Here is an 11490-nt window from a genome sequence, read left to right as displayed (position 1 = left end):
AAGTTCCTCCTAATCCTCCTATACGTGCAAACATATGATATCTGTCCCTCTCTGCCTGACTTATTTCACTCAGCATAACACCCTCAAGATCCATCCATGTTGCTACACATGGCCAGATTTCATTCTTTCTCGTTGCCATGTAGTATTCCATTGTATAGATAAACTACCTCTTATTGATCCATTCGTCTGTTGAAGGACACTTAGGCTCTTTCCATGTTTCAGCTATTGTTGAGAGTGCTGCTATGAACATTGGTACATGTGCTCCTATGCATCAGCACTCCTATATCCTTTGGGTGAATTGCTAGCAGTGCTATTGCTGGGTCATAGGGGAGTTCTATTGTTAGTTTCCTGAGGAACCTCCACACTGTTTTCCAGAGGGACTGCACCAGTTTACATTCCCACCAACAGTGTAGGAGGGTGCCCGTTTCTCCACATCCTCGCCAGCATCTAGAGTTCTCTGATTTGCTCATTTTAGCCACTCTGACTGGCGTGAGACACCACCTATTTTTCAAACTGTACCCTGTGGACTCTTTAAAATGCATATGTAACTGTTCTGTCCCATTCTGCTCTCTGCCCCCTACTTCCACCTTGTGTTTTAATGAATCTTCCATCTCCTTCTCCAGACAGATGGTAGTCCAGCCTAGTCTTACCTTCCACACTAGAGCTTCATCTCTTCCTACCAGTCCCTACCCCCACTACCACCATTTCCCCTAGCTTTAGCAAGCTGCCTTCAAAGTTGTTAAACACACCAGTCATTCTGCAAATATTTATTGACCGTGTACTATGTAGTCGGGGTTAGAGCAGTGAGCCAGACAGGGATCTCACTATTGCCAGATTCTAGGCCTTTGAACATGTCGTTCACTCTTCCCAGATTATCTCCCTTTACTTCCTATGGCAAACTACTTATCTTTTAAGACTCAGTTTACCTGTGATCTCCTCTCAGATGCTTTTCCTGACTCCCGTATAGTCCTCTACATGTTGGCTCACTGGTTAGCCTCCCTGATGCCTTGCTACCCAGGCTTGTGGCTTTAAATTCCACCCAGATTTATAGCTCCAGTGCAGACAACCCCAGCTGCCTATTGCAGTATAAACTCAGATAGATGTCTAATAGGCATCTTAAAATTGCCAACTGCTCAAATCTGCTCCTCCCCAGTCTTCTCCATCTGGAATTTGTTTCACCCAGTTGCCCAAACTGAAAACCCAAGCGTTGTACTTGATGTCTCCTCTCCCTCATCCTAGACCCCATCTCCTCTCCATTAGCGTACCCTGTCAGTCCCACTTCCAAAATAGATCTATGTTGCTCTCTTCTCTGCTACCACCACATTAATTCAAGCCATAATTGATTTCCTGTCTGGATTATCACAACAGGCACCTAATCGTCCATCCTACACACAGCAGCCAGAGTGATCTTATAAAATCTTAATTCAGATTATGTCATTCTCTTGCTTAAAACCCTCCAGTGGCTTCCTGTTGCACTTAGAATTAAATCCGGCTCTGCAATGCTGGGCATGATCTGGCCCTTTCCCACTTGTCCCCTTCTCCCTCCCTTCTTTCCAGTCACCAGGCCTCCTTTATATTCTGCAAATGCTCCAGTCCCTTCCTGCCCCAGTGTTTGCACCCATGCAGTGCTTTTCCTGGCATTTTGCTCAATCTTCAAGATTCAGCCCAAATGTCACCTTTTCTGAGAGGCCATCCTGAACCACCCTTTCTAAAATGGTCCCTCTCTTTAACTCATCCTTGTGTTTATTTCCTTTAGAGAATGATCATAATCTATAATTGTCTTGTTTATTTGAGTATTGTTTTGTTTCCCTCCATTAGAATGTAAACTCCAAAAGAGCTGCGATCTTGTCTCTATGGTTTACTGCTGTGTCCCTGAAATCAGGCCCAGGCTTTGCATGTATTGATATTCTGTAAATATTTGTGAATGATTATGCTTATTAATCCTTGATTGCAGTCATCATCCTGCATTGTAATATATTATTTATGGGTCTGTTTCCCTAACTTCACCATGAGTTCATAGATTGCTCTGTGTTTCTGGAATCTAGTCCATAGTAGGCTGTCAGCAAATGTTTGTGGAATGGGTGACTGGGTGGCTCAGTCAGTTAAGTGTCCAACTCTTGGTTTGGCTCAGATCATGATCTCACAGTTTAGGGGCTTGAGCCCCATGTCAGGCTCTGTGCTGATGGCATGTAGCCTGCTTGGCATCCCCCGACTTTCTGCTCCTACCCCCACTCTCTCTCTCTCTCTCTGTGTCTCTCTTTCAAAATAAATAAATAAACTTCAAATAAATGTTTGTGGTATGGATGAAGGAAAGTAAACGGAGTGATCAAAGAAAGGAAAATAATGGGTGCCTGGGTGGCTCAGTCGATTAAGTGTCCAACTTTGGCTCAGGTCATGATCTTACAGCTCCTGAGTTCAAGCCCCTAGCTGTTCTCTGTGCTGACAGCTCAGAGCCTGGAGCCTGCTTTGGATTCTATGTCTCCGTCTCTCTCTGCCTCTGCCCTGCTTGTGCTCTGTCTCTCTCAAAAATACATAAACATTTTTAAAAATATAAGAAAGGAAAATAAAAAGAAGAGAGCAGAGTTGAGGAACCCAAGGGAATAAAGTTCCAATCAAATAAAAAGCCAGAGAGGTGAAGTGACTAGTCTGGCTCATACAAGGCACAGAGCCAGAACTAGCACCATGGGCATCTCCATGGTGTGGAGGGGAATGTGGGCCAGAGCTCTGGGTCGCAGTCACATCTGAATGTTCCAGGTGACTTTTTCCATGCCTTATTCATTTATCTGCCCTCATGTCTCTTTGCAGGAAGGACATTCCCCAAAAAGGGGCAGACGTGTGTGGTGCACTACACAGGTAGGCTTTGCTCCCTCAGCCTTCACCCAGACCTGTCCCTCCCAAGGGAGGTCTCCCCGCTCATATTCCTCTCCAAAGGCATCTGCTCCCTAGATCAGGCCCAAAGTCCAAAGTAGCCACGTCTTCCTGTGGCCATTTGTCCCCTACTTCTCAAGCCAGCCTTGTGGGCATGGGAAAGGGGGCTTGCAAGGTTACCTCTTCCCCATTTGTGCCAGTGGGAGCGTCTGTGGAGCCAGCCTCTAACTGAGCCAAGCACCTTCATTCCCTTCCCTCCGTCATGGCAGGGTGGAGCCTGGCCCTCCTGGTTCTGTCTGATATTTTGAAATCCCTTCTTGAAGCTCTGAGAGCCCTGATCTCTGCAGACTCCCTTTTCTTCCTACAATATTATTAGAGAAGGGGAGGGTGGCTTCCTCAGCATGCCCTTTCTTTTTTCAGAAATAGACTGTTCAATTCAGTGTGCTGTTATTGAGCACCTACTGGGTGGAAGGTGCTGTGTGGGCACTGGGGACACAAGGGTGAAAAGGCAGGATTCCTTCCTTCTTTGGGGCTGTGGGAGCGGGAGAGCAAAGTCATCCAGAGGCTCTGCTGCCATGTGACAGGCAGGGCGGCAGGAGCGCCCAGCTCAGGGTGCTGTGAGACTTGGGGGAGAGCCCCACATCTCCGAGGACCTCACTTGGATGCTCTGTATTGGAAGGTCAGGTGGGCTGAGGAACATTCTAGATGGAATTCCTGAGGACTGCTGGCAGGAAGATCACAAGCAGGTGTTTGTTCTAGAGAGGTGAATGCTCTGCCTTGTGACCTGCTTCCCAATGTGGCAAACTTGGTGACAGCCACTTAGCAGACAGCAAGGCCAGTTTAATTCCTAGGACATATTCAGATGGGGCCATTTTTAGCAGTTCTCTGGGCCAGTGTGAAGTGCCAGGTTAATTCTAGGCAGACGGTGTGGGTATTTCTCAACAGCTGTGTTGCTGGTGGCTGGCGTCAGTGAGCTAGAGCTGTGTGTTATCTCCCTGTGACTGGCCTAATTACCATGAGTCCCCTGGGGCCTCTGACCTGTGTAATTGATTTATCTGTTCTACATGTTGTAGACAGACCAGTGCTTATCAAGTTACTAAGACCACAACATCCTTTTGCAAAGACTTTTCATGGTAGATACAGAGAGTGAGCAGGCAATGTACATTAAACACTAGCATCAGCCACGAGTGTGGGGAGGGACCATCTCATCAAACCCAGCAGGAGACTGTACGCGACTTTTAGGTAAACTTTTTACTTAAATATAAATACGTATAGCAGAGAACATAAATCTAAGGTGCACAGCTCAATGAAAGTTTTCGAAGTGATCGCACTTACATAACCACCACCCAGAGCAACATGTACATTTCCAGCACCCCCAGGCATCTCCCTCCTGCCTCTTCCCAGTCATTACACCTCCCTGAAGGTAACCCGAATTCATACTTTTGTCCCCTTCGTTTGGCTAGGCTTCTTATTGAATACCCTGTAAATGGAATCATGGAGCATATACTCTTTTGTGTTTGGCTTATTTTACTAATACTATGTCTGTGAGATTCGTCCAGAGTCATTGGTTCTTTTTTATGCCCATACAGTTCATTGTATGAATATACTACAATTTATCTTTTCTACAATTGATAAACATCTGGGTTGCTGATAGTCTTTGGCAATTATGAATACTATTGATTTCAACAGTCTTGTAGGTGTCTTTTGGTGCTCATATGTACACATTTTGGTTGGGTATACANCAGAGAGAGGGAGACACAGAATCTGAAACAGGCTCCATCCAGGCTCTGAGAGCTGTCAGCACAGAATCTGATGCGGGGTTCAAACCCACGAACCACAGGTTCATGACCTGAGCCAAAGTCAGACATTTAACCGACTGAGCCACCGAGGTGCCCCTACCTATGCTCTACTTTAACAGATACTGCCAAACAGCTTCCCAAAGTAGTTGCACCAATCTCTGCTGCCATTAGCCATGTATGAAAGCTCCCATTCCCCTGTATCCTTATCAACACATGGCATTATCAAGTTTTTGTTCTGATTTTGGCCCACTTGGGTGGGTGCCCAGTGTATCTCATTGTGGTTTTGATTTACATTGCCCTGATGACTAATGAAGTTGAGTACCTTAGTACCTTTTCATGTACTTACTGGCCATTTGAATGTCCTCTTCAGTCTGCTCAAGTTTTGTCCAGTTATAAAAATTAGGCTGGCTGCCTTTTACTGATTGATTTATAGGAGTTTTTTATATATTCTGAATGTGGGTCTTTTGTTAGTTATACTGATTCCAAGCACCTCGCGTGCCAGGGCCTCCCCACCCCCCCCCAACACACACTTAATGGCCTTTTTTGAATAGAAGTTCTTGATTTTGATGAAGTCCTACATATTAATCTTTTCTTTATAGTACTTTTGTGTTCAGCTCTGAAATATTTGTCTCTCCCTAGGTCATGAAGATATTCTTCTGTTTATTATCTTGTAGAAGCCTTATTATTTTATTTTTCATAGTTGCATCTGTGATTTGTCTGGAATTGATTTTTTGTGTGTGCATAAAGTAGGGCTGAAGGTTCATTTTTCTCCATATGATATACAGTTGATCCGGCAACATCAGTTTAAAAAAATATATCCTTTATCTGTTGCTTTGCCATGACATCTTTGTCAAATCAAGTAACCATATAGGTGTTGGTCTGTTTCTAGGCTGCATTGTTTTGGCTGAACTTGTAGCTGAAGATAACTATATCTGGTCTGAAGTATATTAAGTCATATGAAATCTGAAGAAATCAGGGAATGAGAAAGCTAATTATCAAATGGAGTTTGTGTGTGTGTGTGTGTGTGTATCCATATGTGTATATGTCTGAGTATGTATCTGTGTAATTGTATGTAGATTTGTGGATCTAAATATTTTCTTAGCATCTGTTTGACCATCAGGGTTTTTCTTCTGAATGTGTGCTTAAGTGCCCGTGAGCACACGTGAGTATCTCTGTGTATATGAATATCTTAGCAACCTGTGTGTATGCATGAGTTTGTGTAAGAGCTCCTTCGTATAGGATTTTCTCCTTTGCCTGATTTAGTACGCAGGGCAAGAGTCCAATTTTTTCTACCTAGAAAGTAGGAAAATAATACTGTCCCTTGTATGCATTTAAATTGTAGGAATTAGAGGAAGTAAAATCACAGATGCTCAGACATTAAGCTTGTCCAGACTGCCTGTGTTAAACATGGCATATCTGAAGCCACGAAAAAGGGAGTGATTTGCCTAACTTCACACTATGAGTTAGTGCCAAAATGAAGTCAGTATCCAGTCTCTGAACTTACAGGCCAGATCTTTCTCTGGTCTCAAATTGGCTTTTGTCATGGTCTGTGGGCTGCAGGAAGAAATTGTGGAAGAGCATTGTTTACAGGTCTGACCTTTGAACCAGTCACCGATAAGAACTAAAAATACCAAAACAGCTCTTGAGGGAAGCCTGGCTGGCTCAATTGGTGAAGCATGTGGCTCTTGATCTCAGGATTGTGAGTTCGAGCCCCACATTGGGTACAGAGATTGCTTAAATAAATAAACTTAGAAAGAGAGAGAGAAACAGTTCTAGAGCTTAGACAGCTGGAGCTGGAATGAGACGATATTTGTACATCAGGGATGACAGCTGGCTAAGGGGGGCTGCAGACTGTTAGAGAGCTCTGGGGTGTTCCAGGTTCAAACAGGCCCTTTTAGGTCTGGAGGCCACCATTTACTGGCTGGGTCACTTTACTGTGTTCATTGCAAGAGGAGATGATGTGGCCTTTTTTTGTTTGTTTTGTTATGTTTTGTTTTTTATGAGCAGGGGAGAGGGGCAAAGGGAGAGAGAGAATCTTTTATTTTTTTAAGTTTATTCATTTATTATTTCTGAGAGGGAAAGAGAACACACACATGTGGGGGAGGGACAGAGAAAGAGGAAGATACAGAGTCCAAAGCAGGCTCCAGGCTCTGAGCTGTCAGCACAGCGCCCAAAGTGGGGCGAGATCATGACCTGAGTCAAAGTCTGACCCTTAACTGACTGAGCCACTCAGGCACCCAATGATGCAGCTTTGAGTTTTGCATGTTGGGGGGACCTTGGGAAATCAGGTGAGGACTCAACCTGAGGCAGAAAAATCCTCAGGCTGAGGAAATAGCACAGAAAAAGTTATAAAGAGTAGAGGTATTTGAGAAAGGTATATTTGCAAGGTATTTGAGAAAGGTGTGACCTGAATAGGACATGGTAGGGAGGAAAGGAAGAAGAAAGCAGAGAGAGGGTTATCAGAGAGGCAGTAGCTAGATCTCAAAGTGCCAGTGCACAGTGTAGGCATTTGGATTCGGCCACAGGGAGCTATTGACTATAGCATCCTGTTAAGCAAGGGAGTGATAGGATCAAATACATGTTTATGAAAGACCATCATTCTGGGTACAGAGTAGAGACTGGAAAGGAGGAGTGAGAGTGGAGCAGAAAGACCAGTTAGAGGGTGTTCCTGTGCACAGGTGAGACATGATGGTGGCTTGGTGTGGTCCCAGTGCGGTAGCAATAGAAATGGAGAACATAGAACATAGGTAGGTTGCAAAGATATGTAGGGCTAAGTGATAGGCCATATTGAGGGGGTGGGTAAGGCAGAGTGCAGGATCCAGGTTTCTTGCTTGGGCAACAGGACAGGCGGGGAGATCTGAAGAGGCACAGGTTGGTGCAGAATAGGAATTCCATTTTAGACATGTGGACCCAGAATGGGGGGGGGTTAAGTTGTGGCAGCAGCTCTTCTCCACCCTATTCTTGCTTTCACAGGAATGCTGCAAAATGGGAAGAAATTTGATTCATCCAGAGACAGAAACAAACCTTTCAAGTTCAGAATTGGCAAACAGGAAGTCATCAAGGGTTTTGAAGAGGGTGCAGCCCAGGTAGGATGAGGATTCTCATTAGGGGGGGTTTGAGGAGTCGGAGTCTGGGCTCAGTACGCCGCCCCTGCCCTAGCACAGACTGCCACTGCTTTGACTCTACTGCTAAGGCATGGTGACACCATCTAGTTTCAGCCCTTGGCTTTGTGCCCCCCCCTGCTTCCCTTTCATTGCCAGCATGACTCCTTTAAGTCACTGGGGGCTCTCATTCCAAGCACATCCCTCCGGGCTTGCTCAGAACTCGCTCAAGTTACCAGCTGTCTAGGACTGAGGCAGCCAGAGAGTTGGGGTGGGGTGGGCCAAGGTATTTTTTTTTAACTTAAAAAAAAATTTCAGACTTGCAAAAATATCACAGAAATAGTTCCCCTATATTCTTTACCCAGCTTCCCCAAATGTTACCGTTTTACATAACCATACTAAAACGATCCCGTTACATTAATTTGTGATCAATTACACATTAACATTGATGCAGGACTATTAACCAAGCCATTCAAATGTTGGAGTTGGTTATTAAAATTTTTTAATCGATTTATTCAAGTTTCACCATTTGTCCGACCAATGCCGGACGTTCTTGATGACTGCTGTGCGGAGCCTGGTTCCCGCTCTTCTCCCTTGGTCTGTGAAGTCATATGATGCTCTCTTAGTGTAGGTCGCTTAGCCCTCGCCTCCTTGTGATGGTCTCTGATTGCTTAACGTCTTTAACGGACTGTTCCTGTCACCTCCTCGAGTGCGTACTGGTACACGTGCTGTTTATACACCCTCTTTAGTTTCTTTTGGAAGGGGGTGAGGAACAATTAGGAACAACTCGAAGTGTTTGGGCCATGCACTAAATGAATAACCAGCAGTGGTTGTCAGATGAATGGATTTGGGACTACTTTGTGGAAGTTAGTGCCCCACGGCGAAGTCTCTGCTAGTCTGAGGCAGAATCTAAATTCTGCATCACTTCAATGTGCCACACAGAATATTCATCTCAGATCTTCAGAGTTACCATGAGGATGGTTTGGGAAAATGCCATAGTTATCTTACTTTTTTCTTTTGAATCAAGCTGGGTCCTCTTTCTCCTCTCCCCATCTGCCCCCATCCCTGCTAGATGAGCTTGGGGCAGAGGGCGAAGCTGACCTGCACCCCTGATGTGGCGTATGGAGCCACGGGCCACCCTGGTGTCATCCCTCCCAATGCCACCCTCATCTTTGACGTGGAGCTGCTCAACTTAGAGTGAAGGCGGGAAGGAGCTCGAAGCGGCGGGAGATGGCTGCTGCCCACCCTCCTAGCCTGCTCTGCCACTGGGACGGCTCCTCCTGCTTGGGGCTCTTGATCAGCGCGCTAACCTCACTGCCCTGCGGCATTATCCATTCTCTGCCCAAGTTGCTCTGTATGTGTTCGTCATTGTTCACGCGCATCTTTGCTTAAGGAAACTTCGGTTGCAAATCAAAACATTTCAGGTTGTGCATTTTACGTGATGCATGCAGTAGCCATTTCTGATCACAGGACACAGATTTCTTGTTCGCACAATCTACACTGCCTTACTTAAGCCAGACACACAAGGTGCTCAGACATGAAATGTACATGGTATACACAGAGGGACTTGAGCCAGTTACCTTTGCTGTTACTTTCTCTCTTAGAATTTCTGTTGGCTGCTGACTTACACAATGTCCTCTTTGGAAATGATATGTAAAATAAAGGCTCTGTGCTTGACAAATTCCTGTCCATCCTTATTATAGGAAGGAAGTGCTTTAAGGAATACATGATCCAGTTGCCCTTGGGAAAGAGTGGAAAGGAGGCTTCCAGGTAGCTAGGAATGATAATAAACATAGTAGCTATGATGCATTTGTACACGCTGGGCCTTGTTCTGTATATTTTTAAATAAAATTGCCACCAACCCTCTAAAGAGCCCTACAAGGTAAGTATTAACTTGCCACTTACCTTTCAGGTTCAAAATTCTTCTCTGAATAACTAAAGGAATGTATTGTGTTCAAACCCCATAGTCTAGCAATCCAGCATAGGATTTGAGCATTTTATGTGACCTTGCAACCTCTGTCTGTTTGAACTTAGAGAAGTTCCCCTCTCCCAGATGGAAAAGAACACCGTGTGCCTGAACAAGTGAAGGTGTGTTAGTCTTGGAGCCATACACTCACACTGGGAAGTTACTTTTGAAAAAAAAAATGTGTGATTCTGAGCTTGTTTTTGTGTTTACTTAGTTTCATCCAGATTTGCTCTCACATTGGGGAATTACTTCTGAGAAGAATGTAGGATTCTGAACTGGTCTTCACATAGATTGCTTATTTCCATCTGTATTTACTGTAACTTATGGGAATTCCCAGTTAGCTTTTAAAATCAGCCCACTTATTGCTGGTGGGTTGTGTGTTTGTCAGAGAAGCTTGGGGCAATGTGGTTAAGAGATTTTTCTTTTGACATAGGTAAGGAAAGCTCTTAACCTTAGGGTTTTCGTGTCAGTGAGGATTTAGAATTAAGGTCGAGGAGAGGCTGGTTAAGTTAGAATTACTTCATTTTCTGCATAGATTCACATAATGCTACAGGTTCACATCATCTTGTCTACTTCATCTACCCCTTTTGTCTCTATGAAGTCCTGGCTATATTCCTCTGCTGAGGATCACGGAGTTAATAGGCACTGCTTTTAAGATGGAGAAAATGAGGGGCAGCTCATTCGGTTAAGCATCAGACTTCAGCTCAGGTCACGATCTCACGGTTTGTGAGTTCGAGCCCCATGTCGGGCTCTGGGCTGACAGCTCACAGCCTGAAGCCCGCTTTGGATTCTGTGCCTCCCCCTCTCTCTGGCCTTCCCTCACTCACACTCTGTCTCTCAAATATAAATAAACGTTAAAATTTAAAAAAAAATGGAGAAAATGAAATGAGAAAGGGACNCCTGAAGCCCGCTTTGGATTCTGTGCCTCCCCCTCTCTCTGGCCTTCCCTCACTCACACTCTGTCTCTCAAATATAAATAAACGTTAAAATTAAAAAAAAAAATGGAGAAAATGAAATGAGAAAGGGACTTTTTTTTTTAAGTTTATTTATTTTTAAGAGAGAGAGAGTATGAGTGGGGCAGAGACAGAGGATCTGAAGCAGGCTCTGTGCTGACAGCAGAGAGCCCGACATAGGGCTTGAACTCATGAACTGTGAGATCATGACCTGAGCCAAAGGCAGACACTTAACCACCTGAGCCACCCAGTTTCCGCGGGGCTGTTTTGCTTTTAATCACCCAGTCCCTGGACTCACTTCTGTTGTGGGAGCAGACCAGCCAGAAGGTGCTGGACTCATTCCTTTCTGAGGGGTTTCCTTCAGAATATCTTAGTTCCTAACTTTCCTTGACGACACAGATGTCTGATAATTTCTCATAACGTAGCCTTTGAGACATACACGTTCTCTGCTGTGACACCAGTGGGATAAAATAAAAAATGGCATCAAGGACCATTTAAGGTGTCCACTATAGAGTTGTGAGTACACATAGCCTAGGTGGTAATGAGAGACACCCACTCAGGGAACCAAAACCAACACACCAATGCAAATAACTACTGGCTCGCACCTGGAAAGGATACAGTAGTCTTTGCAGGCCCTGCTTTCCTGGCACTCTTAAAAGATGATGCAGAAAATTAGGAGACAGCATGCTGACGAGTTTGGACATTGTCCTGTGAAAGCCACTGAAAGTTGTTCGGCAGGAGTGGTGATGACATCTTTGTCATACCAGTTATTTTCAGATTCCTAGTCAACACTTTTCTCTTTT

The 11490-nt window shown here is 44.8% G+C and overlaps 1 protein-coding gene across 1 annotated transcript in view; it reads left to right on the top strand.

The window, feature by feature from the left end:
* FKBP1B (FKBP prolyl isomerase 1B) overlaps positions 1 to 9449 on the top strand; it is an 11223-nt gene extending 1774 nt beyond the window's left edge. The window contains exons 2-4 of the mRNA XM_077774156.1: positions 2806 to 2853; positions 7641 to 7753; positions 8841 to 9449. Of these exons, the coding sequence (XP_077630282.1) occupies positions 2806 to 2853; positions 7641 to 7753; positions 8841 to 8969 (290 nt within the window). The 3' untranslated portion in view covers positions 8970 to 9449. The remainder of the gene's footprint in view (positions 1 to 2805; positions 2854 to 7640; positions 7754 to 8840) is intronic.
* The last annotated feature ends 2041 nt before the right edge of the window (positions 9450 to 11490 follow it).

This window comes from Crocuta crocuta, unplaced genomic scaffold, assembly GCF_008692635.1.
Source record: "Crocuta crocuta isolate KB4526 unplaced genomic scaffold, BGI_CrCroc_1.0 scaffold246, whole genome shotgun sequence".
Lineage (NCBI taxonomy): Eukaryota > Metazoa > Chordata > Mammalia > Carnivora > Hyaenidae > Crocuta > Crocuta crocuta.
This window is presented reverse-complemented; position numbering and strand designations above follow the sequence as displayed.